Here is a 24,644-nt window from a genome sequence, read left to right on the forward strand (position 1 = left end):
TTACTTCCCATTTACCCTCTTCTAGTAAGCTTTTGGAAATGTGTTCCCCAAAAAAATGACAGAGTAAAGTGAGAAAGCTAAAGACAAGACTCCAGGGAAGAGGAGATTTTAAATTGGCGAAAGGTAAAGCGAATTCTGAGGACAGTGACAATAAGATGATTTGAAATGACAATGGTGTAGCAGGCCCCAGAGAGCAACTTGTCCAGACTGGAACAAGAAAACAGATTCTGGGAAGAGGTCTCCAGGAAAAAGATGAAACAGCTTCTTTGAACATAGAGAATATTTTGTTGATCAGCCTATGGCAGAGATGTCAGAGCACTTGGAGAATTACTTAGAAAAAATAGTTAGAAAACCAGAGACACACACACACAAAAACCAAGGTAGTTATCAACTCTAGGAAAAGCAGAGAGTTGTCTAAGAAAGGAGGCATAGTCATAGTGCATCTACTTGGTTTGGTAATAAACAGTATTTATGTGGTTGTAATAAAAACATAATGTAAACATTTGCCACTCCTGAAGTGCTATGTAATGATGTTGGATAGGAGGTGGATAAGTAGGGAATGTTGTTAGTGTGGGGATAAATGAACCAATAAATAGTCTAAAATGGATAAATCAAGAAATTTTGATTTATGTTTCTTATTTAGAAAGACATTAATAAGTACCGGGATAAAAAATATGAAGGTTGTGGGTAGTTGCCTAAGAGAAATAGGACCTGAAAGGTGAGATGGGGAAAACTAGAACAGAGGGGTCCTTTAAATTAAATAAATATAGTTGTTTTTCAACTATACTATTTTGTTTTGTTGTTGTTTTGGCTTCAAGGTTTGTGGGATCTTAGTTCCCCCAACCTGGGATAGAATCCATGCCCCCTCAAACAGTAGAGTTCCCTGTGCTGTATAGTAGGTCCCTATTAGTTATCTAGTTTACGTATAGTAGTGTATAAATGTCAATCCCAATCTCGTAATTTATGCCTCCCCAGTTTCCCCTGGCAACCATAAGTTTGTTTTCTACATCTGCAGTACATAGATTTTGGAGTCTGACAGTCACTTTTTTATCCTCAACTCTGCCATTTGTAACCTTGGACAAATCACTGAACTTATCTGAGCCTTGGTTTTTCTTGCCTATAGAATGGGGATAATACCTGTCATAGGAATGATTTGAGAATTAAATGAGATAAAAATAAGAACAATAATAACTAAGGAACTGTGCTAGCCCCTTTATGTGTATTATTTCATTGAGTCTTTAGGACTTGCAAAATTTATGAAGGGCATCGTATCACAACAATTATTTGTATAATTATTCATTGTTTAATGTGAATGGTTTTCTGTTATTAGGTTGGTGCAAAAGTTTGTTTCTGTTATTAATAGTATTTCAATGGGAATGACGTAACTAGGAGATACAGAATGTAAACAAGATAAACTCAGTAGCATTCTGCTTATTTTGAGACCAAATTTCCAATATCCTCTATCCTCCTATTACCCATAGTATTGAACGTGAAATAAAAAGAACAATGTCCCCTGGGCATCAGCTCAAAAGTGACACCTTTTTGGCTTAGCATTGCATTCTTTTTTAAAATTGTGGTAGAATAAGCTTAACATAAAATTTACCGTTTTAACCGTAAGTACACAGTTAAGTGGCGTAAGTACATACGCACTGTTGTGCAGCCACCATCCATCTCCAGAACTTTTCATCTTCCCCAGATGAAGCTCTGTACCCATTAAACAGTAACTTCCCATTGTCCCCTCTTGCCACCCCTGTAACCATTATTTCACTTCCTCTCTTTATGCATTTGACTATTCTAGTTAATCAGCATAAGTGGAATCATACAAAGTTGTCCTTTCATGTCTGACCTATTTCACTGAGTATAATGTCTCCAAACTTCATTGATGTTGTGGTATGTATCAGAATTGCATTCTTTTTTTTTAAGGTTGAAAAATTTTCTATTGCATGAATAGACCACATTTTGTTTATCCTTTCATACACTGATGAACATTTGGGTTATTTCTACCTTTTGGTCACAGTGTATGATGCTGCTATGAACATTCATTTGCAAATATCTGTTTGAGTCTCTACTTTCAATTCTTTTGGGTATATGCCCCAGTGAAATTCCTGGATTATATGGTAATTCTATGTTTGATTTTATCCTGCTGTTTTTCATGGTGGTTGTATCATTTTACGTTCTCACTAACAATGCACCAGGGCTCCAACTTCTCCACATCCTCATCAATACTTGTTTTTCATATACATTCTTGTGCTGTATGGAAAAGACTCTGTTGTATAGATTCTTAGAAATGGAATTGCTAGGTCAAATGTATATGCCCTCCAAAAGGTTGTACCAATTTATACTTCCACCATCAGTGTATGGAAGTTCTTACTTGCCATTTCCTCACCCACCTTAAATAATATTGTACTTAATATTTGCTATGCACATGGACAAAAAATAACTCAATGCTTAAATTTTTGTGATTGCTTTGGGAATATCTTTTTGCACTGTCGTTGGCTACCCATGTAATTTAGCTATGGTGTAATCAGTTTTCTATTGGTGGTCACTTAGCTTGGTTACCAGCCCACTGCATATGTGAAACGCCCAAAGAGGAGGGTGAATTTGGGAAGCTATTAGAAAATGTGTCCCAATACAATAAAATGACTACAGAGATGTTCAAAATGATAGCCCTGAGTCATCAAGTAGTTGCATGGGATTTAGGAAGTAGAATTGTGTTTTTACAAAGAGTTCTATCAAAAATGATTTAAAATATGAAGGCTTGGTAATTTTAAAAAGCTACCGTTTACTGAACATCAACCATGTGTCACTCTCTGTGTTAGGGGCTTTTCATACATCGTTTTACATCATCTTGGCTGGAACAGACATCTCATTTTACAGTTGTGGAGATGGATTCTGGAGATGTGCTCTCAAGGTCACTAAGCATAGTAGGTGGGTGGGTAGTGGATCCCAACCCAAATCTGTCTGACATCCTTGAGAGTGACATCTGAAGTGGGTCCTGGAGCTTTGTGGAGACAAGTATGGACTACCTGGACCATAACTCCCAATGTCTCGAATATTCTGGGGCTTTTTGTTTTTGTTTTGTTCTTTTGTAAGTGTGTGTGCAAATCCAGAGTCAGTAAACTGTGAGACAAAGACTTGATTGCACTTCCGCACAGAGTGTGCGCCATGACTCACTAGGAAGTGACTTTAGGGGCTGCTCAAATACAATATTAAATGGCACTGAATCACCCAGCAAGGAAGTTACTCCCCTCTCGATCCCTTGCAATCATTTCAACAAGGAGAACGTCCCTATGTGGTGTTAGAAAGACTGTAACATCTTTTTAACCCTGGCCAGTTTTCTTTAAAAAGCAAAGATGCACCTGCAAACTCAGAGCTTCGGTAAGTAACAGTGTCTAGGAAGAATTTAATAACATTATTTTTTAAAATTATATTTACTTCTACAGTTATCATCCAATTATGGCAAGATATCTATTTTTCATTTACTTGAATGAAATAAATTTCCCTTTTACAATAAATTTGCTTTTGTAGAAATAGCAAGTCACTTCATAGAAAATTATATGCTGTGTCAGATTGTAAAATAATTGGGCAAAAATTACGCATAAAGATAATACTCAAATGAAGTTTTGGAGACACTTTAGTGGATCTGTAACAGCAGTATCTGGGCTTCAGAGGTACTGCTATTTGTTAACTCTGTTCATACTTTTCTAGCTTTAGAAAAGCCCCATCATGGCCCCATGGGATGCTTGTTAAAAATGCAGGTTCCCAGGACTTTAACCCCAGAGAGCCGAAGTAAGTCCTAGGTGGGATCTGGGATTTTGAAATTTTTTTGGCTGTGCCACATGCCTTGGAGGATGTTAGTTCCCCAACTAGGGGTTGAACATGGGCTATGGCAGTGAAAGCCCGGAATCCCAACCACTAGGCTATAAGGGAACTCCCTGGGATTTTGTAGTTTTGAGGTAACTGGTTAGCATGGGGTACTTACAGAAATTCTGAACTAGATCTTCCAATTTTAACCCAATACAGGTTTTTTCTTTCTTTTTTTAATGGGTTTGTAACAGGGCTACCTGTGTGCAAACCTGCCAAGCCACAGAAGTGCTTTTGCCTTTGTGCTACTATTGTGCTTCCAGGGATAGAAGCAGTTACAACTAACATTCGGGCTATGTTCTAAGCACTTTACGCTTGTTGAGTCATTGACTCCTCATTATCACCCCAGGAGGCAGACAGTTACTACTCCTATTTTACAGGTGAGGAAACCTAGATCCAGAGAGCTGAGATCCCTTGAATAAGGTCACAGGGCCAGGAGGTTGGCAGAGCTGGGACTAGAACCTGGTTATGTGGCTCCAAGCCAGCATTTTTCCCTCTAGTAGTCCATTACCTTTCCTGGACCCCAGCTCTACTTGTGATGATGAAGAATCCATGGTATCAGGAAATCACACTATTTATAATCAGAAATATATTGATATTTGGACTGAATAAATAAATGAATCAAAGACTAGGTGAATGTTTCAGCATTGAGAACAATTTGCCTTCTCTTGAAACTGGGGCAGGTCTGTCTTTTAAAAACTAAAAGTCAAAAGTTTTACTTCTTTTGATGAGGGAAAAAAAAAAAAAGAGGCATTCTCAATTTACCAAGAAAACTAAACTGTTACTGACATACGTGATCCTGTACACAAAAAGCACAAGAAGGGGGAAAACCTGTGATCTGTCCTGCTAAACATTTCTAATTTTCTCCTCCATTTCTTCAAAGAAAAGAATCCAAAAATCACAGATGAGACTTGTAAAGGACCTTCAGTTTTATTTTTCCAATTCAGGTGCAAAATGGGGCTCAGTGAACTCCGGGTCTGTACCTTTCAGAAGAAGGCAGTCAAATTTTGGATGACTTGAAGCTCACCCAGGACGACCTGGGCAATTTTGTTTACTCACCACACGCATTTTTTCTTCCCTCCCCGCCCTCCCCCCACCCCCACCCCCAGCCAAAGTCACAGATTGGTGCTGGACTTGAAGCCAACACTGGCCCACCAGCCGAGCTGCAGACAGCTGTGTTGGGGTGTTAAGAGGAGGCACATTCTGCTTTTACCGACCAAACAGCCCAGACAGTGTGAGCTAGAGGCAGTGGTGGGCTGCATCTCTGACCCAGGCACAGGTGACCTCCACAAAGGTCTGGTATCAAGGTAGGAAGCATGCCTTGAATATGCACAGACTATGGAACAGGTTTTGTTTTTCCTGTCAGCAGATGCTTTTTTGCACTGCTGAGTTGCTCTGGTGGAAGAGCGCTTACAAGCAGGAGCACATGGAAAATGCATGGCCAGGATGTCAGCAATTGCGTCACAGTTGCTCTTTGCAAAGGGGTGATCACTTTGAACAATGCACACGCATTCACATGACAAACCATTAAGACTCTGGTCCCAGGGAAACAGCATGTGTTCTTTATCAGATGGCTTCCTCAGACCGCAGCACACTGTGGACTGGAGCCCTTCACACCCATTAAACAAATATGGGGCTAACGTTTATATTTTATGAGACGCTTCAGATGTCCTTTGGATAATGAAGCAGTGAACGCTCCTCTAAAAACAAACAAACAAACAAACAAACAGATGATTTACTCATGTGTTTCTTGTATCTGTCAAGATGACTGTTGGGCAGCTGAAGGTAGCCTGTGTCTGTTGGAGTAGATATTGAGAACTGCAAAAGACATGTCAGTAAAAACCAAAGGAAGATTTTCAACTCATGTGCAGTTTGATCAGTAAGGTCCAAGGCCAAAAAAGGGTGATTCTCTAAAAGACAGCTGTCAAGTAATTCTCTCAACTCCAGTTGCATGTTTGAATTACCTAGAGAGCTTTTAAAAATTCCAATCCTTAGGTTGCACCCCAGACCAAAGAAATCAGAATTTCCAGAGGTAGGACCCAGGCCTCAACACTTTCAAAAAAAGTTTCCTTGGTGATTCCCATGCGCAGATAAATCTTATTGAATCACTGCTTTAAGGGGATATTTCTGGGATATTTCCTTACTTTTTTGAAAGTCATATAGCATTTTGGGGAAAATAGTGATCCACTGATATCTCATTTACAAAGGAGTGAAAATGGAAGTCACCATGTAGTGTGGCTGATTTCTGGACTTTATCATCTGCCTCTCTTCTAATTGCTTTGTGCAACTATTGGAAGGCCTGTGCTTAGTGCCTCTGGGGGCCAGGCAAGTACCAAAGAGGAGGTGAAGGCTGAGGGAAGGGGGACTGGAGGGAACTGGAACACCCACTTTGCTCCACCCCGCCTCCCATCCTTTCCAGGTACTGATGCAGCCTAAGTAGGGCCAGGGTTTCAAATTCTTCTGAATAAATTGCTCATAAGAATTATTTTTATGTGAAATATCCCCCTGCTAGAACTGTTTGCCAAAATTTAAAACTCCCTGGAGCCAAATGAAACTCACCTACAGTCCAAATTTGACTTTGTGGACTGCCTTTGCTTTATACACCTTTTGGGGATTCTTTTTATTGCAGTAAAATACACTTAACATTAAATTATCATTTTAATCCTTTTTAAAGTATACAATTCAGTGGCATTAAGTTCATTCATGGTGTTGAACAACCATCACCTTTATCTAGTTCTAGAACTCTCTCATCACCCCAAATAGAAATCCGATAGCTGTTAAGCACTCACTGTCCATTCTCCCCTCCCCCAGCCCCCAGCAACCACCAGTCTGCTTTCTGTCTCACAAATTTGCCTATTATGGGTATTCCATAGCAGAATCATACAGATGTGACCTTTTGTGTCTGACTTCTTTACCTCAGTGCAGCATTTTCAAGTCCATCCATGTTGTAGCTGGAGAAGGAATTGGCAACCACTCCAGTATTCTTGCCTGGAGAATCCCAAGGATGGAGGAGCCTGGTGGGCTGCTGTCTATGGGGTTGCATGCATGCATTGGAGGAGGAAATGGCAACCCACTCCAGTATTCTTCCTGGAGAATCCCAGGGACAGCGGAGCCTGGTGGGTTGCCGTCTATGGGGTCGCACACGACTTAGCCGCAGCAGGAGCATGTTGTAGTATGCGTCAGTGCTTCACTCCTTTTTATGACAAAGTAAGATTCCATTGTGGGTTTCCCTGGTGGCTCATTGGTAAAGAATTTGCCAGTGATGTAGGAGACTTGGGTTCAGTCCCTGGGTTGGAAAGACACCCTGGAGAAGGGAATGGCAACTCACTCCAGTATTCTTGTCTGGGAAATCCCAAGGACAGAGGAGCCTGTCCATGGGGTTGAAAAAGAGTTGGACACAACTTAGCAACTAAATCACCACCACCACCACTAAAATTCCATTGTATGGAAAGACCATGTTTCGTTTATCTGCTCATTAGATGGTGGATAGGTGACTTGTTTCCACCTTTTGGCTCTTGTGAATAGTGATGCTCTGAACAACTGTGTGCAAGTTTTGTTTCAACACAGGGTTCATTCTTCCATAACAACATATGCTTCCGGAACGTTGATCCCAACTCCAAGCATACTCGAAGTAGGTGCTTATGACTTGGGAACTTAACTCTAGGATGACCGAGTCATCCCAGATTGCTTTATACTGTCACAGTTTTAGCACTGAAGGTTCCACATCCCAGGAAGCCCCTCTGGGTGGTTATACCCCTCTAGAGGCCGCTGAAGCTAATAGGTAGAGGAAGGGCTGACAGGACCTCTCTCATTCACCAGCATGAGCCTTCTCAAGGCCAGGCCACATAGTTTAAGTATTTCAAGTGTGACTTTAAAAATCATCATGACAAGTATATGTTCCTTGTTATTGTTTGTAATCGCCAGTGATTTCAGGCCTCTGTGCTTTAGCACAAAACAGTGCTTCTGTGTGTACCTGGAGGATTCCCTTTTATTTATTCCTTCTTTTATTTATTAAAATTTTTTTTAAAATTGAAGTATAGATGATTTACAATGGTGTGTTAGTTTCTGGCGTACAGCAAAGTGGTTCAGAAATGTGCATATATACACATACATAATACATAGATATATCCTTTTCTACATTCTTTTCCATTATTGTTTATCATAGGATGTTGAATATCGTTCCCTGTGCTATACAGGAGGACCTTGTTGGTTAACCATTCTTTATATAATAGTCTGCATCTGTTAATCCTGAAACTCCCAATTCATCCTTCCCCTCGCCTGACTCCAGCAACCACAAGTCTGTTCTCCATGTCTGTGAGTCTGTCTCTGTTTCACAGATAAGTTCATTTGTATCATACTTTACATTCTACCTATAAGTGATATCATAAAATATCTTGTCTTTCTCTGTCTGACTTTCTTAGTGTGATAATCTGTAGGCCCATCTATGTTGCAACAAACGGCCCCTTCCTGCTTTAGTCTTGGCTTCAGAATCTCCTCCTCAACAGAGCTTTCCCAAAGTCCCATTCCTGTCTTTGCACAGGTCTAAAGGACTCTTTTCTCTTTTCCCAGAGCATGTTCTAATTACAGGATTTGTTTGCACTGGTCCCCCAACTGGACTGTGACTTTCTCGAGGAGGGCGGATGGTTGCTGATGTTTTTGTCTGACCAAATACACGCTCTCTACTTCTGGTAATAGCATTTCTCTTTCTCTTTGGGGCACCAGTCCTCCCCTAATCTCGTACCACATGGTTTGTGTAGCCTTGATGCCACTTCCTGCTACCCAGGCCTGGCCCATCCTCACGTCCCACCCCCTTGGCCAATGTGACTGGCTTGGGAATTGGTGGCCTGCACATTCAGTCCTGCAACTTATGTTGAAACTAGCTAGAACTATGCTGGAGTGAGCTAGAACTTCATTGGAACTAAGGAGAAAGGGACTACATTTCTCACAGAATTACTAAGCTCTCTGTGCTTGTCTTTGTCACTCCCTGGGAGAAAGCCACCTAAAAACAAAATCAAAACAGAAGACAGCAGAGTTGAGTGATAGAGAGAGAAAAGGATGGTGCCGGGCCAGAGCAAGATTCCTCCCCTTCATTTCCTGGTGATGTCAGTCACTTTTTTTTTTTTTTAACCTAAACTGGTTTGTGTTGGGTTTTTGTCCTTTGCAACTAAAAGAAAACTGAAGAACACACTGTCCCTAATCTTTAAATTCCATGCATGCGGCATTTCCCTAGCACATTATAGGTACCCAAGAAATGAATGTATTGATACTTTCCTAAGGACGCCATTATGATGGGTTATTTTTTTTTCAGTAATGGAATAATATCAGTGCAAGAAGAGTCAGGAGGGGAGGATATAGAAAAGTTGGAGCCCTCACATACTGCTGGTGGAAATGTAAAATGGTGCATTTCCTATGGAAAACAGTGACAGTTTCTCAAAAAGTTAAACAGAATTACCATATATGATAATTCTGCTCCTAGATATATACTGAAAGAATCAAAAACAGGTATCTAAACAAAACCTTCTACAAAGATGTTCACAGCAGCACTATTCACAAGAGGTAAAAGGTAGGAAAAAATCAGCTGTTCACCAACAGATAAACAGATAAACAAATTGCAGTATGGCCACACAAGGCAATGTTATGCAGCCATAAAAAGGAATGAAGTACTGACATGTGCTTATGAAGTACTGACACTTATGAAGTAAGTGAATCTTGAAAACATGATGCAAAGGGAAAGAAGTCAGACACAATATTGTATGATTCCACTTATATTGACTATCCAGAATAGGTAGATCCATAGAAACAGAAAGCAGATCAGTGGTTGCTTGGGGCTAGGAGAAGGGGGCAAATGTGGAGTGACTGCTAAATGTGTACAGGATTTCCTTTTTGGATGAGGAAAATGTTCTGAAACTAGACAGTGGTGATGGTCACCCAAAACTGTGAGTGTACCAAATGTCACTACTGGTGAATTTTATGTTGTGTATATTTTACAACAATAAAAATAAAGGAATCAGGAGCTTCCTTCGGGCTGCTGCAGATAGATGCTATGCAGGTTGCAGGTGCCCAGATTGAGGCAAGTCTGTAATCCAGGCTGTGCCCTGCCATACAAGCTGTGACCCTTGGTCCCCTTGTAGGGCAGATGCCTTGTTCTGATTCACATAGTCTCCATTTGGGCTAAAGCAGAACTTGATAGACAAGATGGCATGAGAAGTAAGCAAACTTGGTTGATGGCATCACTTTATTAAAATTTTTAATACTCCTCAGCTGTGTACCTCTCAGCATCCACAGAGAGCCACAGTCAGCATCCTTTTCTATTCTGAGGGTGCTGTGTCTGAAAATTTACAGTGCATTTGGGTTCTTAATTTGTAAAACCAGCATAAATCACTGGACTAAACTGCCCATTACCATGAGCTCAAACTATCTCGCCATCAAGAGTGTGAGCTGGTAGTTTTGCTCATGTTGGAAAATTAAGAGGCAAAAGGCCAAAAGGAGAAGAACTCTGAAACAAGTCAGTTTTCTTATGTTGGGAAAACTTTTAAGGTTAAAGGCAGGAACTTTCTGCCTGTACTCATCAAAGGTATTTTTTTTTTTCAAAGTCATTTATGTTTTGGGGATCAGTGAGTTAGAACAGAACAATAGTAATCCTTTCGAAGCTATGAAAGATTTGGTCATGTCCTGGAGACTAGTTTTCTGAACTTTTCCCCCTCCTCAAAGAAATCAATAGGAAAAAAGAAAAAAAGGAATTGCCCTGGGCAATTGCTTTAAGGACAAGTCAGTGGTAGTTGTTGTTTTTTTGTTCATTTTTCAGTTTCAGGGTCATCAACCACCCCTCTGCCTTTGAGTCTGCCATTTTCCAATTTGCGTCTGCATTCATAATGCAACTTAGAAAATATTGGAAGCATTTATCACTAGTGGGCTCAGATAGTAAAGAATCCACCTGCAATGCAGGAGACCTGGATTTGATCCCTGAGTTGGGAAGATCCTCCGGAGAAGGGAATAGCAACCCACACCAGTAATTTTGCCTGGAGAATCCCATGGACAGAGGAACCTGGTAGACTACAGTTCATGGTGTTACAGAAGTCAGACACACACACACACACACACACACACACACACACACACACATACCGCTAATACAACAGGATGTGGAATGAGACTTTTCCTGTCAACCCAGAACTATAAAACTTTGAAGGTGAGGGCAGTGGGTAACAGTACTTCCTCCTTCTGTTATGAGGTGGCCAGACTGGTATTTTGACCATCAGTAACCATCAGCCTCCAGCTAATATAAGACATGGTCAAGATTTTATCCAGAGGAGGTTTCTCCAACAGGTCTTCGTAGGGGGTGTTTTCTTCTTCCCTTTCAACCCCCAAGCCAAGAGAGGAGAGTTCAAAGAAGGATCACTCATGAGACTGGGCACACAGAGGGGGAGTGGCTGGCATTTCACTGCCCACTTAAGGCTGCCCATGGTGAGGAGAAAGGGCAGCAGGGCAAAGGTACATCCTGCTTCTCATGGGCAAAAGCACGTATCCTTAGACTTGAGTCATCCTGAAAAACTCACCGGAGAGGGTAGCCTGCCAGGCAAGGGGCCCTCAGAAAGAGAATGTAGGGTACTTCCTGGGGTATGAGTGGAAAGGGGATGTGTGAGAGATCATAGCACGTGCTTTGAGTCTCCACATGGTCCCCACGGAGGCCTCCAAAGATCCACCCCCACTGTGCACCCCCATGTGAAAGAACCAGCATGTAAGGACTCACCAGGACATGGTTGGGGGTGGGGGGGTGGGATCTGACACTCAAATGTCAGATATATCTGTTCTCACTTGTTTCATCTGAAGGTCCCTTGCACTCATTCCTCTGCTCCTGAACACCAGCAAGAGAAGCTGGAGAGAAGGCAGGAAAGGACATGCCCACCCTAGTCTCCATTGCATGTTCCTGAGCCATCTACGGTCATACCAGAGGGGGTGGGGAAGAGGCATTAAACTGATGTGAGAATGAAACATTGGTTGGACTACAATGGACTTCTAATATGCAAAATTGAGATCATTCTTAATGGTTGAAACTAAAAGCTATGGGATCTTATGAGGGTTTGCCAAGTTCAGCTCATTCAGTAGCCCAGTAACAATAATTTATTTCCACTATTGATGAAGCTACTCTGAGATTTTCATCATTCAGAGCTCGAACGCAGTTTCTGGTGTGAAATATGATTCTCATCAGTTAGTTTCCAGGCAGGGAGCTGCTTCTTGGGGACAGAGAAGCCACAAAACTTTTGGCAGCCTTCTAAGGTTGGAAAGACAAAACTGGGAACTTGAAAGGCTGCTAAGTCACTTCAGTCGTGTCCGACTCTGTGCGACCCCATAGACCGCAGCCCACCAGGCTCCCCCATCCCTGGGATTCTCCAGGCAAGAACACTGGAGTGGGTTGCCATTTCCTTCTCCAATGCATGAAAGTGAAAAGTGAAAGTGAAGTCACTCAGTCGTGTCTGACTCTTAGCGACCCCATGGACTACAGCCTACCAGGCTCCTCCGTCCATGGGATTTTCCAGGCAAGAGTACTGGAGTGAGGGGCCATTGCCTTCTCCTCGTGAAAGGCTAATACTGTGTAAAGAGGGAGTGGGGGACAGAAAAGTGAGCTTGATAGATGGCAATTTCCCACTTAAGGCATTTGGCAAATTCTGAAACAGTGCAGGCCAAGAGGCTAAGGAGCCAAGCAAAATGTTTCTGAGAAACAGCAGAGTTTTCAACAGTCTTGCCATATTATGGAGACAAGGATTAGAACCTAGGACCAGGGGGAGGGGCTTTGGTGAACACCTAAACTTCTCAGTTAGAAATACTGAAAGGCAAGGATTTAGAAGTGAGAGCCAGAGTTAAATGGTGTCTTATCAAAACTGCTATGCAGCCTCCATCCAGCTCAGCCTCTGATTGGATTAGGATGGTTAGTCTTCATGCCATCTGTTTTGCAGAGAAAGGATGAGCCCTCTCCAGAGTTAGACAACATCAATCGGAGACTCTAGATTTTTTTTTCATACACAGATACTGTATTGCATTCAAGAAACATTACAAGGCCTGCCAAGAGACAGGACCAAATCACTGAAAACAAAGAGAAAAATAGTCAATAGAAATAGACCCCCCTCCCCCCAGCTGACTGAGGCATTGGAGTTAGACAGGGGCTTTAAGATAACCATAATTAATATTTTCAAGAAAAACAAAAGTTGGAAAAAATGAAGAGAGAATTTTCCCAGAGAACTGAAATTTGTAAATTTCATAATCCAAAAGATTGAGAACGTAGAGAACACACTTGAGCTCCTCATGGATGGGGGGAAATTTTGAAAATGCTGATTCAGCTCTGTTTGAGCCATTAAACCCCATGGGCCCACAGTCTAAGAAAAAGTTTGATATCTCCAGTTATCATTCTACATCTTAAGCAACTTCCTTTAAGGAATACATATTACCATGAGTTCTGAATCTACTCTGCTCTAAAAGCCCAATCCCTGGAATGGAGCTCTGTTCACCTGAAGAAAGAGGTGCCTTTTGCCAATTATCCTAAATATATCCTTCGGGCAATGCGTCTTGGGAGTACTATCAGTCAAGATGGTCAGGGAAATGAAGCCTTTCTGAGATGACATTTGAGTTGACACAAAGTGACAGGAGTCAATCAGAAAAGTATTGGGGGAAATGTGACCTGGGGAGAGGAGACATAGGGTACAAAGATCTCTAAGACAAGAGCATGTTTGGCAAAAGTATGTTTAACCTGGGGATAGCAAACTTTTTGGTAAAGGGCTAGATAGTAAATATTTTAGGTGTTCCAGGTCATACAGTATCTGCTGCAACTAAATTCTGCTGTTATAATGCAAAGGTAAAGACACAAAATAAATAAATGTGTGGCAGTATTTCAATAAAACTTTATTTATGAACACTTAAATTAGAATTCCTTGTTAATTTTCACGACAAAATATTCCTTTGATTTTTTCTGAACCATTAAAAAATGTAAAATCCATTCTTTAAAGAATTTTTTTTATTGGAGTATCATTGACTTACAATGTTGTGTTTGTTTCTGCTGCACAGCAAAGTGAATCAGTCATACATATACATGTATCCACTCTTTAAAAGATTCTTTTCCCATGTAGGTCATTACAGAGTATTGAGTGGAGTTCCCTGACCATACAGTAAAGGTCTTTATTAGCTGTCTATTTTGTATATGATAGTGTGTACATGTCAATCTCAACTCCCAATTTATCCTCCCCCTCCTTTATTTCCTGGTAACCATAAGATGGTTTTCTATATCTGTAACTCTATTTCTGTTTTGTAAATGAGTTCATTTGTACCGTTTTTTAGATTCCACATATAAACAATATTATGATATTCATCTTTCTCTGTCTGACTTACTTCACTCAGTATGACAATCTCTAGGTTTCTTCATGTTGCTGCAAATGGCCTTATTTCATTTCTTTGTTATGGCTGAGTAATAAGCAACAGTTAGAACTGGACGTGGGACAATGGACTGGTTCCAAATTGGGAAAGGAGTAGGTCAAAGCTGTATATTGTTACCCTGCTTATTTAACTTATATGCAGAGTACATCATGCAAAATGCTGGGCTGGACGAAGCTCAAACTGGAATCAAGATTGCTGGGAGAAACATCAATAACTTCAGATATGCAGTTGACACCACCCTTATGGCAGAAAGCAAAGAGGAACTAAAGAGCCTCTTGATGAAAGTGAAAGAGGAGAATGAAAAAGCTGGCTTAAAACTCAACATTCAAAAAGCGAAGGTCACGGCATCCAGTTCCATCACTTCATGGCAAATAGATGGGGAAACAATGGACACAGTGATAGACTTTATTTTCTTGGGCTCCAAAATCACTGCAGATGGTGACTGCAGCCATGAAATTAAAAGATGCTTGCTCCTTGGAAGAAAAGCTATGATCAATCTAGACAGCATATTAAAAAGCAGAGACATTACTTTACCAAAGCTATGGTTTTTCCAGTAGTCGTGTATGGATGTGAGAGTTGGACCATAAAGAAAGCTGAGCACCGAAGAATTGATACTTTTGAACTGTGGTGTTGGAGAAGACTCTTGAGAGTCTCTTGGACTGCAAGGAGATCATACCAGTCAATCCTAAAGGAAATCAGTCCTGAATATTCATTGGAAAGACTGATGCTGAAGCTGAAGCTCCAATAATTGGGCCACCTGATGTGAAGAACGGACTCATTGGAAAAGACCCTGATGCTGGGAAAGACTGAAGGCAGGAGAAGGGGATGACAGAGGATGAGATGGTTGGATGGAATCACTGACTCGATGGACATGAGTTTGAGCAAGCTTTGTGAGTTGTTGATGGACAGGGAGCCTAGTGTGCTGCAGTCCATGGGGTTGCAAAGAGTCTGGCATGACTGAGCAACTGAACTGAACTGAATATTCCATTGTGTGCATGTACCGCACCACATCTTCTTTATCCATTCCTCTGTCAGGGGACATTTAGGCTGCTTCCATGTACTGGCTATTGTAAATAGTGCTGCACTGAACATTGGGGTGCACGTATCTTTTCAAATTATGGTTTTCTCCAGATGTATGCCCAGGAGTGGTGTTGCTGGATCATATGGTAGCTTTAAGTTTTTTAAGAACCTCCCCTACTGTTCTCCATAGTGGCTGCATCAACTTACATTTCCACAATGTAGGAGGATTCCCTTCTCTTCAAACCCTCTCCAGCATATATTGTTAGTAGCATAAAATCCATTTGTAATTCTGGGACCATAGTTTGCTGATAGAAGGTCAGTTAGGTATTCTGGGATCAGATCATGCAGGACATGTAGGACACGGTTAACAATCAGATTAAGGCAAAGCCCCTTTCACTCTCCAAATGGAAAGTCACCCATTAGGGCGATTGAAGGCCTGGGTGTCAATTCTGGGAGGCAGTTTCCTACAGCCCAAGGGAGAGCATCAGGTTTGTCCCCCTCCCCCCTGCCCCCACACACCATCAAGGGAGGACAAGCAAACACACACACACCCCACGCCCCACCACACACCTACACCCACCCACCCACCCCCACACACCCTTCTAGCCAGAAAGCCAGAGCGGACGTGCCCAGGTTCACGCTGACGTTTTTCCAGCACGCACTATGGGGTTTAAAGTTGGACACACACCTGCTCCCAGCCAGAGCGCACCTGCTGAGCCGCGCGCCGGCCTCCTCTCGCGAGAGCGGTGCAGTAGTAGTGTCCCCCACCCTCGCCCGGCCACCAAATCCCTCTCCCCGCCCCCTCGCCCAGTCTCCGCGCTCTGGCACACTCCCTGCCTTCTCCACCGCCCCCAGGAGCAGCCTCAGCCGCCGCGCGCGCTTCCCCCGCGCCCCCGCCTGCCGATCGCTCGCTCGCACGCACGCCCGGTAGTAATTTCACTTTGCCACGCGAGCTCCGCATCCCCTAGAAATCCCGCCCCCCGCTCCCCCTACCCGCGCCGGGAGCCGTCCCTTTCCCCGGCCAGGTGCGCGAGCCTGCGCGCTCCACCTCCGCCTCCTCCAGCGGGTCCCTGGCGCGCAGGAGCCGGGGCCCGGCGGGGGCGGATGCGCGCACGGCGCCTCTCCACCAACCCGCTCCCCTGCAGGTCTCTCGCTCGCTCTCCATCCCTCGCCGGCGCTCCCTCGCTCCCCCCTCCCCGTGATTGACAGGCAAGATGTCGGTGTGGAGCGAGGCAGGAGCGAATGCAGCAGCCGTCACCCCCGGAGCCCGGCGGCGGCAGCAGCAGCAGCGCGAGGACGAGACAGCAGCCAGCCGCAGTCGCCGCCGCAGCCGCGGGAGCAATGCAGACAGCATCTTGAGAACGCGCTAAAGCACCCCAAACGGTGGACAATGCCGTGTCACTGCAGCTGGGAGGGGGGCAAACCAGATTTTTTTTGACATAAAAGCCAGCCAGCCAAAAATATATAATTTTGTCCTTCACGGAGCCGGTGTGTAAAGAGTGAGCGCTATTTTCCTTCTCCTCCTCCTCTCCCTCCCCCCCTCCTCCTTCTCCCCCGCCCCCCCTAAGTGTACAGACAGCATCACATCACCTGGTTTGCTTCTGAGAAACAGCATCTCTTCTTCTCAGGGACCAGAGACTCAGAGAGGGGAGACGTTCTAATGGAGTCTGCTTGACACCCCAAAATAAAATAATAAATTTTGGCTCTTGTCCCCTCCTCCCACCCCCACCCCCTCAACCCTGTGTGAGATGTTGGGTTTCTTCTTCATGAGACACTGTTGAGAAGTCGCAGTGGTTGGAGAGGCGTAGGGGATAGACTACCTCTACTCCCCCCCACACACCCCCCTTTTTTCTCTCTGGGAGGAGGAGGAGGGGAAGGGGGCTTGCAGAGCAAGCGATGGATGAGGAAAACATGACGAAAAGCGAGGAGCAGCAGCCTCTGAGTTTGCAAAAAGCCTTACAGCAGTGCGAGTTGGTCCAAAACATGATAGACCTGAGCATCTCCAACCTGGAAGGGCTTAGGACCAAATGTGCTACCTCCAACGACCTCACACAAAAAGAAATCCGGACCTTGGAGGTAGGTGTTGCCTATGGAAAAAAAAAAAAAAGCAATCCTTCCTCCCCTCCCCTTTCTCCCCCACCATCCCCTTTTTCCTTGATTCTGTTTGTTGGGGGTGGGGTGGAGGGGGTGGGAGGATTGCAAGGTGGGCACGGTTCGGTCTTCGATCTTCTGTGATTTATCTTGCAAACCCTGCGCTTGGATGTCCCTTCACTGTACCGCTGTCGGCTGCCGCTTGGCTGGGTGGTGGGAGAAGTAGTAGTAATTGTTATTCTTTATTATTGTTCTGGCGGCTGTGGTTATCGTTCGCTTCCTCTCTGAGGAGTGAGTTCTCTCTTTTTTCCGCTTGTGGATTTGTTGATATGCCGCGGGGGGCTTGTGTGCAGGGTAAAGACATTAAGGCGCTGCAGAGAACCCACGTGACCTTGCGCATTCTGCAGGTGGTCAAAAGGTGGTTTTTGCTTGCGGAATGGGGCTGCCTATAAATGTAGACCTCGTCTTTCTCGGTCTCCTTCCCAGCCCTCCCACCGCCCCCCACCCTTGGCTCCTTGGATTTGGTTTGTTTGTTTTCAGGGGTACACATGTCAGGAGGCAAGATGCCTGAAAAAGAATTCCCCGTTGAGCTCCCCATTTCCAGTCGAATCATTTTGATGCAGGGAGCTGTTGCAGGCCTGAAGCATGCTTTTTTTTTTTTTTTTTTAAGAAAAAGCCTGGATCGGCACACACAGGTGGTGTGAGAAAATACTCTGGAATCTTGGTGGGACGGTGAAAAAAAGGAGGGTGGTCGGGAGGAGGAGTTATCTTTGGCGTGTTATAACATTCTCTCTAACAGAACTTGAGGGGGAGTTTGAAGCAATTTTGTCCGGGGGGGAGGGGGGTGGGGTGGGGTGGGAGGTAGGATGGATGCAAAGTTACTCAGAAAGAAGATGGCAGAAATTATTCCTTTCCAAGGCCATCTGGTCAAAGGAAGGAGGTTTCAAGAGGTTTAGAAAATGCCTGGCATCCACGTTGTTCCAAACACCTGAAGGGTTTAACTCACCTCCCTCCCTCAAACCGGCCGGTGGTACACATGGCTTGAGGCTTGATGAAATGTGGGAACTCCCATTACTTGGCATTTGCTGAGGGTGGTGGCCATGGGCTGGGAGCAGAGGAAAGTGGTTCTCCTGTGGTGGAGCTGGCGTGTGCAGAGCTGGGAGGGCCCTTCGTTCCAGCCCGAGTGTTTCCAAGGCCTGCACTCTTCAATCCTGGACTGAATCTTTTAGCCTTTGTGCTCCTGTCCCAGCATGGATGAGCACCTCTCTCTGATTCACTTTCAAGTCTTTCTCCTCCATGGTTTTAAATTTGGCCAGATGTCAGCAGGCAGGAAGGTCATCAGTTTGAAAGTGGAAGTTAGTGTGTGTGTGTGTCTATGTATATTGAATATGCTATTTGCTCCCCTAGAATGTGTCTCTGTATGCACCTGTCACCTGGGAAAATAACTGTCAGAAATGAAATAAGTGTCAAGGGGTAGCAGAGGCGTGGGAATTCTGTTGGGAGGCACAGGTATTTTCTTTCTCAGAGCTTTGGAGAGCCATGCAGGGTGGGACTCTGCCGATGGAAGAAAAAGTGTGGGATGCCCTGGCCCAGCCTTCCGTCTCTGTTTGAGCAGTGCCTCAGAGAAGATTCTGTTCAGAATTGCATGCTGTAAATAAAGAAATAACCCAAAAGGGCCACCGGAGGTCTCTTCTGATCCTCTGAGTCAGAAGTCCCAAATGCTAGCTTGTGTATTAGTATGTAACTTTCTCTAGTTTTCTTTTCTTTTCAACATGCTTCATCCTCTGAGAGCTCTGTGGCTCATGGTGATTGTTGCAGTGGGCCACTGATTCCATTGCTTCTTTTCTGCATAGAGGTTTTCTTTTTAAACTGGGAGAGGTAGGCATTGGTATGGTAGGAGGTGGCAATTACTGGGAGTGCGTCTGTTTGTTTCCTAATCCCAGTATGCCACAGAGCCTGCCAACTACTTTATCTATATTGCCCAAGAAGGGGTCTTGAGCAATTATGCCAATTTAGGCTTTCTAGATCTCCAGGGCTAAGGTGGGGCCCCTGAGGAGGGCTGGTGCCTTAGGGTCCAGCCAGGTGCTGCCAAACCTCACATAGGTTTTGGATCCACAGTTGTTGTTGTTTTTGAATCCCAGAAGTTGTCAAATTGTTTGTATCAAAACCACCTGGGGGAGCTTATTGCAAATGCCCATTCTCAGCCTTTAACCCCAGAGATTCTAATTCAGTTGGGATGGGAGGGGGCCCAGTAAACTGTGTTTAATAAACAGTCAGGTGTTTCTGATGCACGCTTTCTGATTGACACCATGGAAAGACTAAATAGGAGATAGAGGCCATATTTCAGCTATTCGACGATGACCTCTCTCTGCGCACAAGCACTAAAGAAAGCAGTAAATTGAACAGACCATTCCTGAAATTCTTGCCTGTACCCCTGTGGAAACAAAAATGTACGACATGGACTTAGCCTCCAAGAAGCATACTTTATGATGAGAGAGACGAGTAATAACGTACGTGTGAGATAATGATTAAGTTCAACAGTAAGTGATATGGGAGACTGCATCTGCATCCATTAGAAATGTGTTCAGCTGCGTAAAACAGGAAACCCAACCGGCCTGGTAGAGCAAATAATGGTTTCTTTCTCTTAAGTAACAAGAAATCTGGAGGTATATAGCTGCTTGAGTTGGGTCAGTGACTTAATAACATCAGGACTGATATCTTTGTGAATTCTCATGGCCTCTATCTTACAGTTTCAAGATGGCTGCTGAAGCTTTCACCATTACACCCAGGTTCAAGGCAGGGAAGAGAGGGACCAGGTGAGTGGGAGGGAATAAAGGCATCATATCTTTGTTTGGCTTCTATAAAACACCTCTCCTCCCTACCCCACAAATGTTTTAATATGTCTTCTTGGCCAGCACTAGGTCAAATCACTCATCCAAGCTGCGAAGCAATGGGACCACTGCCATGACTGGTTTAGGTGGCTGCAATCCATTGCCTGGTTTGACCTGTTGCTACTGTGTATAAAACCAGGGTTCCGCTAGCAGAAGAGAGCTAGAAGGGATATTGGGTGGACAGCCAGCCATGCTGGCCACAGTACATTATCAGGAGGCACTCTGGCAGAGAAGAAAGGTCATGAGCTTTGGAGTTAGACCTATGCAGTCTCGTGTTCTTGCTTTTCCACTTACTTTATCTTGGCCTAGTGATTTAAGTTTTCTGACCCATGGTTTCATTTTTGGCAAAATAGCAGTGGAAGAATAACATTACCTACCTCAGAGGTGGTTGTAAGGATGAAAAGAGATGACATTTTCAAGGGTCTAACACTGTCTGTAGGCAATGCTTGCTCCTTTGATGGTGATGATGATCATCACGTGGTGTGGAGTAGATGACGTTGGAGGGAACAGCTCAGATAAGAGGGACAGCAGAAGGAGCTCAAGCAGCATTTCCAAAGTATGTTTTGTGGAACGCTAGTTCTGTGGGATGTCAACATTAGTCATTTTTTCAACAAGTGCTGAATTCCAGCCACTGTACTAGATGTTGGTGGTCAACAAGTATTCTGTAGACAAAATAAATCCCATAGTTTACTCATTGGGGAAAGGCTGAGTTCAGCAAAAGAGATAGAAAGGTATCTTTCTATCTGCAGGACTTCTCAGAGCCTTTAATATACCATATTTGTACACTGTGACTCCAAGGAAGGTGAACATCTGCAGACGTCTTTTTCCAAAGATGTCTTTTGGGCTTGATGTTCCACAGAATTCACCCAGGGAAACATGGGGCAGAGTGGTTAGGGGAGCATTCTTGGCTAAAGAGCTGCGACTCTGAGTGGAGAGAAGGATGGAGAGGGTTTAAATTGCAGCGGGCCACGGGAGCGTTCTGGGCTAGAACAACAAACGATAGAGGCACTGTCCTGCCTTCAAGGGGCAGCTTACAAACGGTTTGGCCCAGAATGATGAGTACCTGGGAGTGTCGTAGGAAACGAATTCAGGTCACAACCTCCTGGGGTCTGCCTTAGGACCGGGAAGTCAGACCAATAAAGTTTTTATCTCTTTGAGGGAGGAGGTAGAAATCTGTAAAGGTTTTGGAATGAATACAGTTAAAAAGTTGCTTAAAGTTTAGTCCAGTGGCAGGCGGGACTAACAGGAGGGACCAGCCGGCTTTTCCTGTGAAGGGATAGTAAGTTGTTAATGCTTTGTGAGCCATGAGGTTTTCATTGCAACCACTCAGCTCTGCTGCTGTAGCTTGCAGTAGCCATGGACAATCCAGAAATAAACGTGTTCTTATAAAAAATCACCTAGGGACCCTGAACCTTGAATTTGATATAATTTTCACATATCATGAAATATTATTTTCCTTCTCATTTTTTTTTGACATTAAAAATGTTTTCTTAGGGTTCAGGTCAAGCCTTACAAAAATGGGTGGTGGTCAGATTTGGCCCATGGGCTGTAGTTTGCTGATCCTTGATCTTTAGGGTAGATGAGGTGAGAAAGAACCTGGGGGCACAGAGACCATCTGAAAGATGACTGAGTGGCCCTAGGACTGGTGGGCAATGGCCAGGTGTGGGTGGTCCTGCTGCTGCTGCTGCTGCTAAGTCACTTCAGTCATGTCTGACTGTGAGATCCCATAGACAGCAGCCCACCAGGCTCTCCCATCCCTGGGATTCTCCAGGCAAGAACACTGGAGTGGGTTGCCATTTCCTTCTCCAATGGTCCTGAGTTGGGTTCTATTTTGGTTAAATTATAAGAGGAGGGAGGTATCAAGGATTGGGTTGGGGGATAAGTAAGTAACAGAATCTCCTTATACAGCAAGAGCATTCTAGCCATCACTTATCAATTACTTGTTTTTAATCTGTTCTATCTCAATTATTAATAATGGTTAGAGAGACCATGCTGCTGCTGCTGCTAAGTTGCTGCAGTCATGTCCGACTCTGTGTGACCCCATAGACGGCAGCCCACCAGGCTCCCCCGTCCCTGGGATTCTCCAGACAAGAACACTGGAGTGGGTTGCCATTTCCTTCTCCAATGCATGAAAGTAAAAAGTGAAAGTGAAGTCGCTCAGTTGTGTCTGACTGTTAGCGACCCCATGGACTGCAGTCCACCAGGCTCCTCCATCCATGGGACTTTCCAGGCAAGAGTACTGGAGTGGGGTAGGTACCTAGACTTAATTATGTTTGGGAAACTGGACCTCAGACAATATCCCATTATTTTCAGTGATTCTGTGGGTTGGGATCAGCTGGGCAGTTCTGCTGGTCTGGCCTGGACTTACCGTGTGGCCACATTCAGCTGGCAGATGCACTGGCTGCTGAGAGAGCTGAGCCTTTCCTTCCATGTGGACTCTCCAGTGGGATCACCTGGGTTTCTACATGGTCCCAGTATTCCAAGAGGGTCACAGGGAAAGTTGCAAGGGTCTTGAGATTCAGAAGTGACACAATGTCACTTTCATTGCCTTTTATGTGTTGGCACAAGTCACATGCCAGCCTGAATTTAGATGTTGGGGAAAGAGACTCTGCCACTAAGTGGGAGGAGCTGCAAAGCCCCTCTGGCCATATTTAATTTCTGACAGGTGTAGATACTTAGTGAACACTCACCGTGTGCCCAGAGTTGTTTTATGCACTAGAAACACAGTGGTAAATAAGGCAGGTGAGGCCCCTGCTCTCACGGTGCTTACATTTATGGGTGAATGTCAAGGTGGGGTTGGGGCAGACAGACAATAAGCAAGTGGACAGAGAATCTCAGTTGTGTATTAGTTAGGAGAAGCTATATAGATCCCCAAATGTGTAATGGCTCCAGTAGAGTAGAAGTCTTACTCTTGCTCTCTTGGTTGGGCGGTGTTTCTCTCATGGTCCAGGCCCCTTCCATTCTGCAACATTGTCATTTGTTTGCATCCAGAAAGGGACAAAAGTGTGGAGAAAACAAAGCCTCTTAAAAGCCTCACCCCTGAACGTGCCCTCATCAGTTCTGTTTGCATTCTTTTGGCTAGAATTTAGTCACAACATTGCCAACAGGATGGTGAAGTGGGCCCAAACTGACTGAAGAGCTGGTAGTTCTCTGCCACAGCTAATGAGAAGCTAGTGTAATAGTAATCTACTGCTCTAAAACTAGCCAACCCAGGACTTAGTTATTTATCTGCTTACAAGTCTGCAGTTGGGACTGGACTCAGCCGGCCAGTTCTGCTGATCTTGCCTGGGCCACTTGTGTAGTTGTGGTTATCGGGTGGGTCCATTGAGACTGAATGGTCCAGTGTGGACTCCCGTGGCTGATGGTTGGCTAGTGGTTGGCTGAGGCACCTCACTTCTCTTCCACATGGCCTTTCCAGCAGGACACCCCAGATTCCTTCTTTCCTTCCTTCTATTCTGTCTCCTTAAAATTGAGGTATAGTTGATTTATAGTGTCATCCAGGTTTCTTACATGGTGGCAGCAGCAAGTGTTCCAAGAAGGCCGGCTCTAATTCATAGCCCACTTTCAGCCTCTGCTTCTGTAACCTTTGCTAATGTCCCATTGGCCAAAGCAAATTGTGTAGTTGAGCCCGTGGTCTGTGTGGGAGTTAGTATTCAAGGGTATGGATTTGGCAGGTGTGGTTCTTTGGGGACTAGTGAACAATCTGATGTAACTGAACCACATGGAAAAATTCCCAAATAAACCCAAAAGAGCATAGGAAAGAGAGAGAGGGGTATGGGATGATCAGCAAAGGCCCTCCCCCTTGGGGAGATCTCACAGATGTGAGGGAGCAAAACATGAAATATGTGGGGAGTGTACCAGGCAGAGGGAATAGCAGGGACAGAGTTCTTGGGTGGGAATACATTCCACATATTCTGAGAACAGCATGGGGGCCACTGTATTTGGAGCAGAGTGAGTGGGGAAGGGATGAGGCGCACAGTAGGAGGAAGACACGGGGCCCTGGTCATGGAGGGCTTGGCTAAGATACTTGGATTTTGTTCTAACTGTGAAAAGGGTGGGGGACTGACTTATTTAAAAGATCCTTTTGATTGCTGCAGGGAAAATAGTTGATAGGGGCATAAGACTGGGAGCAGGGAAACAAACTGACAGGCTAGTGTGGGAGTCAAAGCCAGGAATGATGGTCCTTTTGATTCAAGTGATGATGAGGAGATGGAGCAAGTAGCTGGACTCAGAAGTTCACGGGCATGAGAGGTGCTCATGAATCCATGTGAGGAGCGAAGGAAAATAAAGAACTGAGTTTATTCTTAGGTGTTTGGCCTAAGAACTAAGTGAATGGCGGTGCCATTATTTGAAGTG

The 24,644-nt window shown here is 44.3% G+C and overlaps 1 protein-coding gene across 1 annotated transcript in view; it reads left to right on the forward strand.

Moving 5' to 3' along the window:
- The first annotated feature begins 17,202 nt into the window (after nucleotides 1-17,202).
- KSR2 (kinase suppressor of ras 2) overlaps nucleotides 17,203-24,644 on the forward strand; it is a 439,551-nt gene continuing 432,109 nt past the window's right edge. Inside the window, exon 1 of the mRNA XM_052655174.1 lies at nucleotides 17,203-17,382. Coding sequence (XP_052511134.1) covers nucleotides 17,203-17,382 — 180 coding nt within the window. The remainder of the gene's footprint in view (nucleotides 17,383-24,644) is intronic.

This window comes from Budorcas taxicolor, chromosome 17, assembly GCF_023091745.1.
Source record: "Budorcas taxicolor isolate Tak-1 chromosome 17, Takin1.1, whole genome shotgun sequence".
Taxonomy (NCBI): domain Eukaryota; kingdom Metazoa; phylum Chordata; class Mammalia; order Artiodactyla; family Bovidae; genus Budorcas; species Budorcas taxicolor.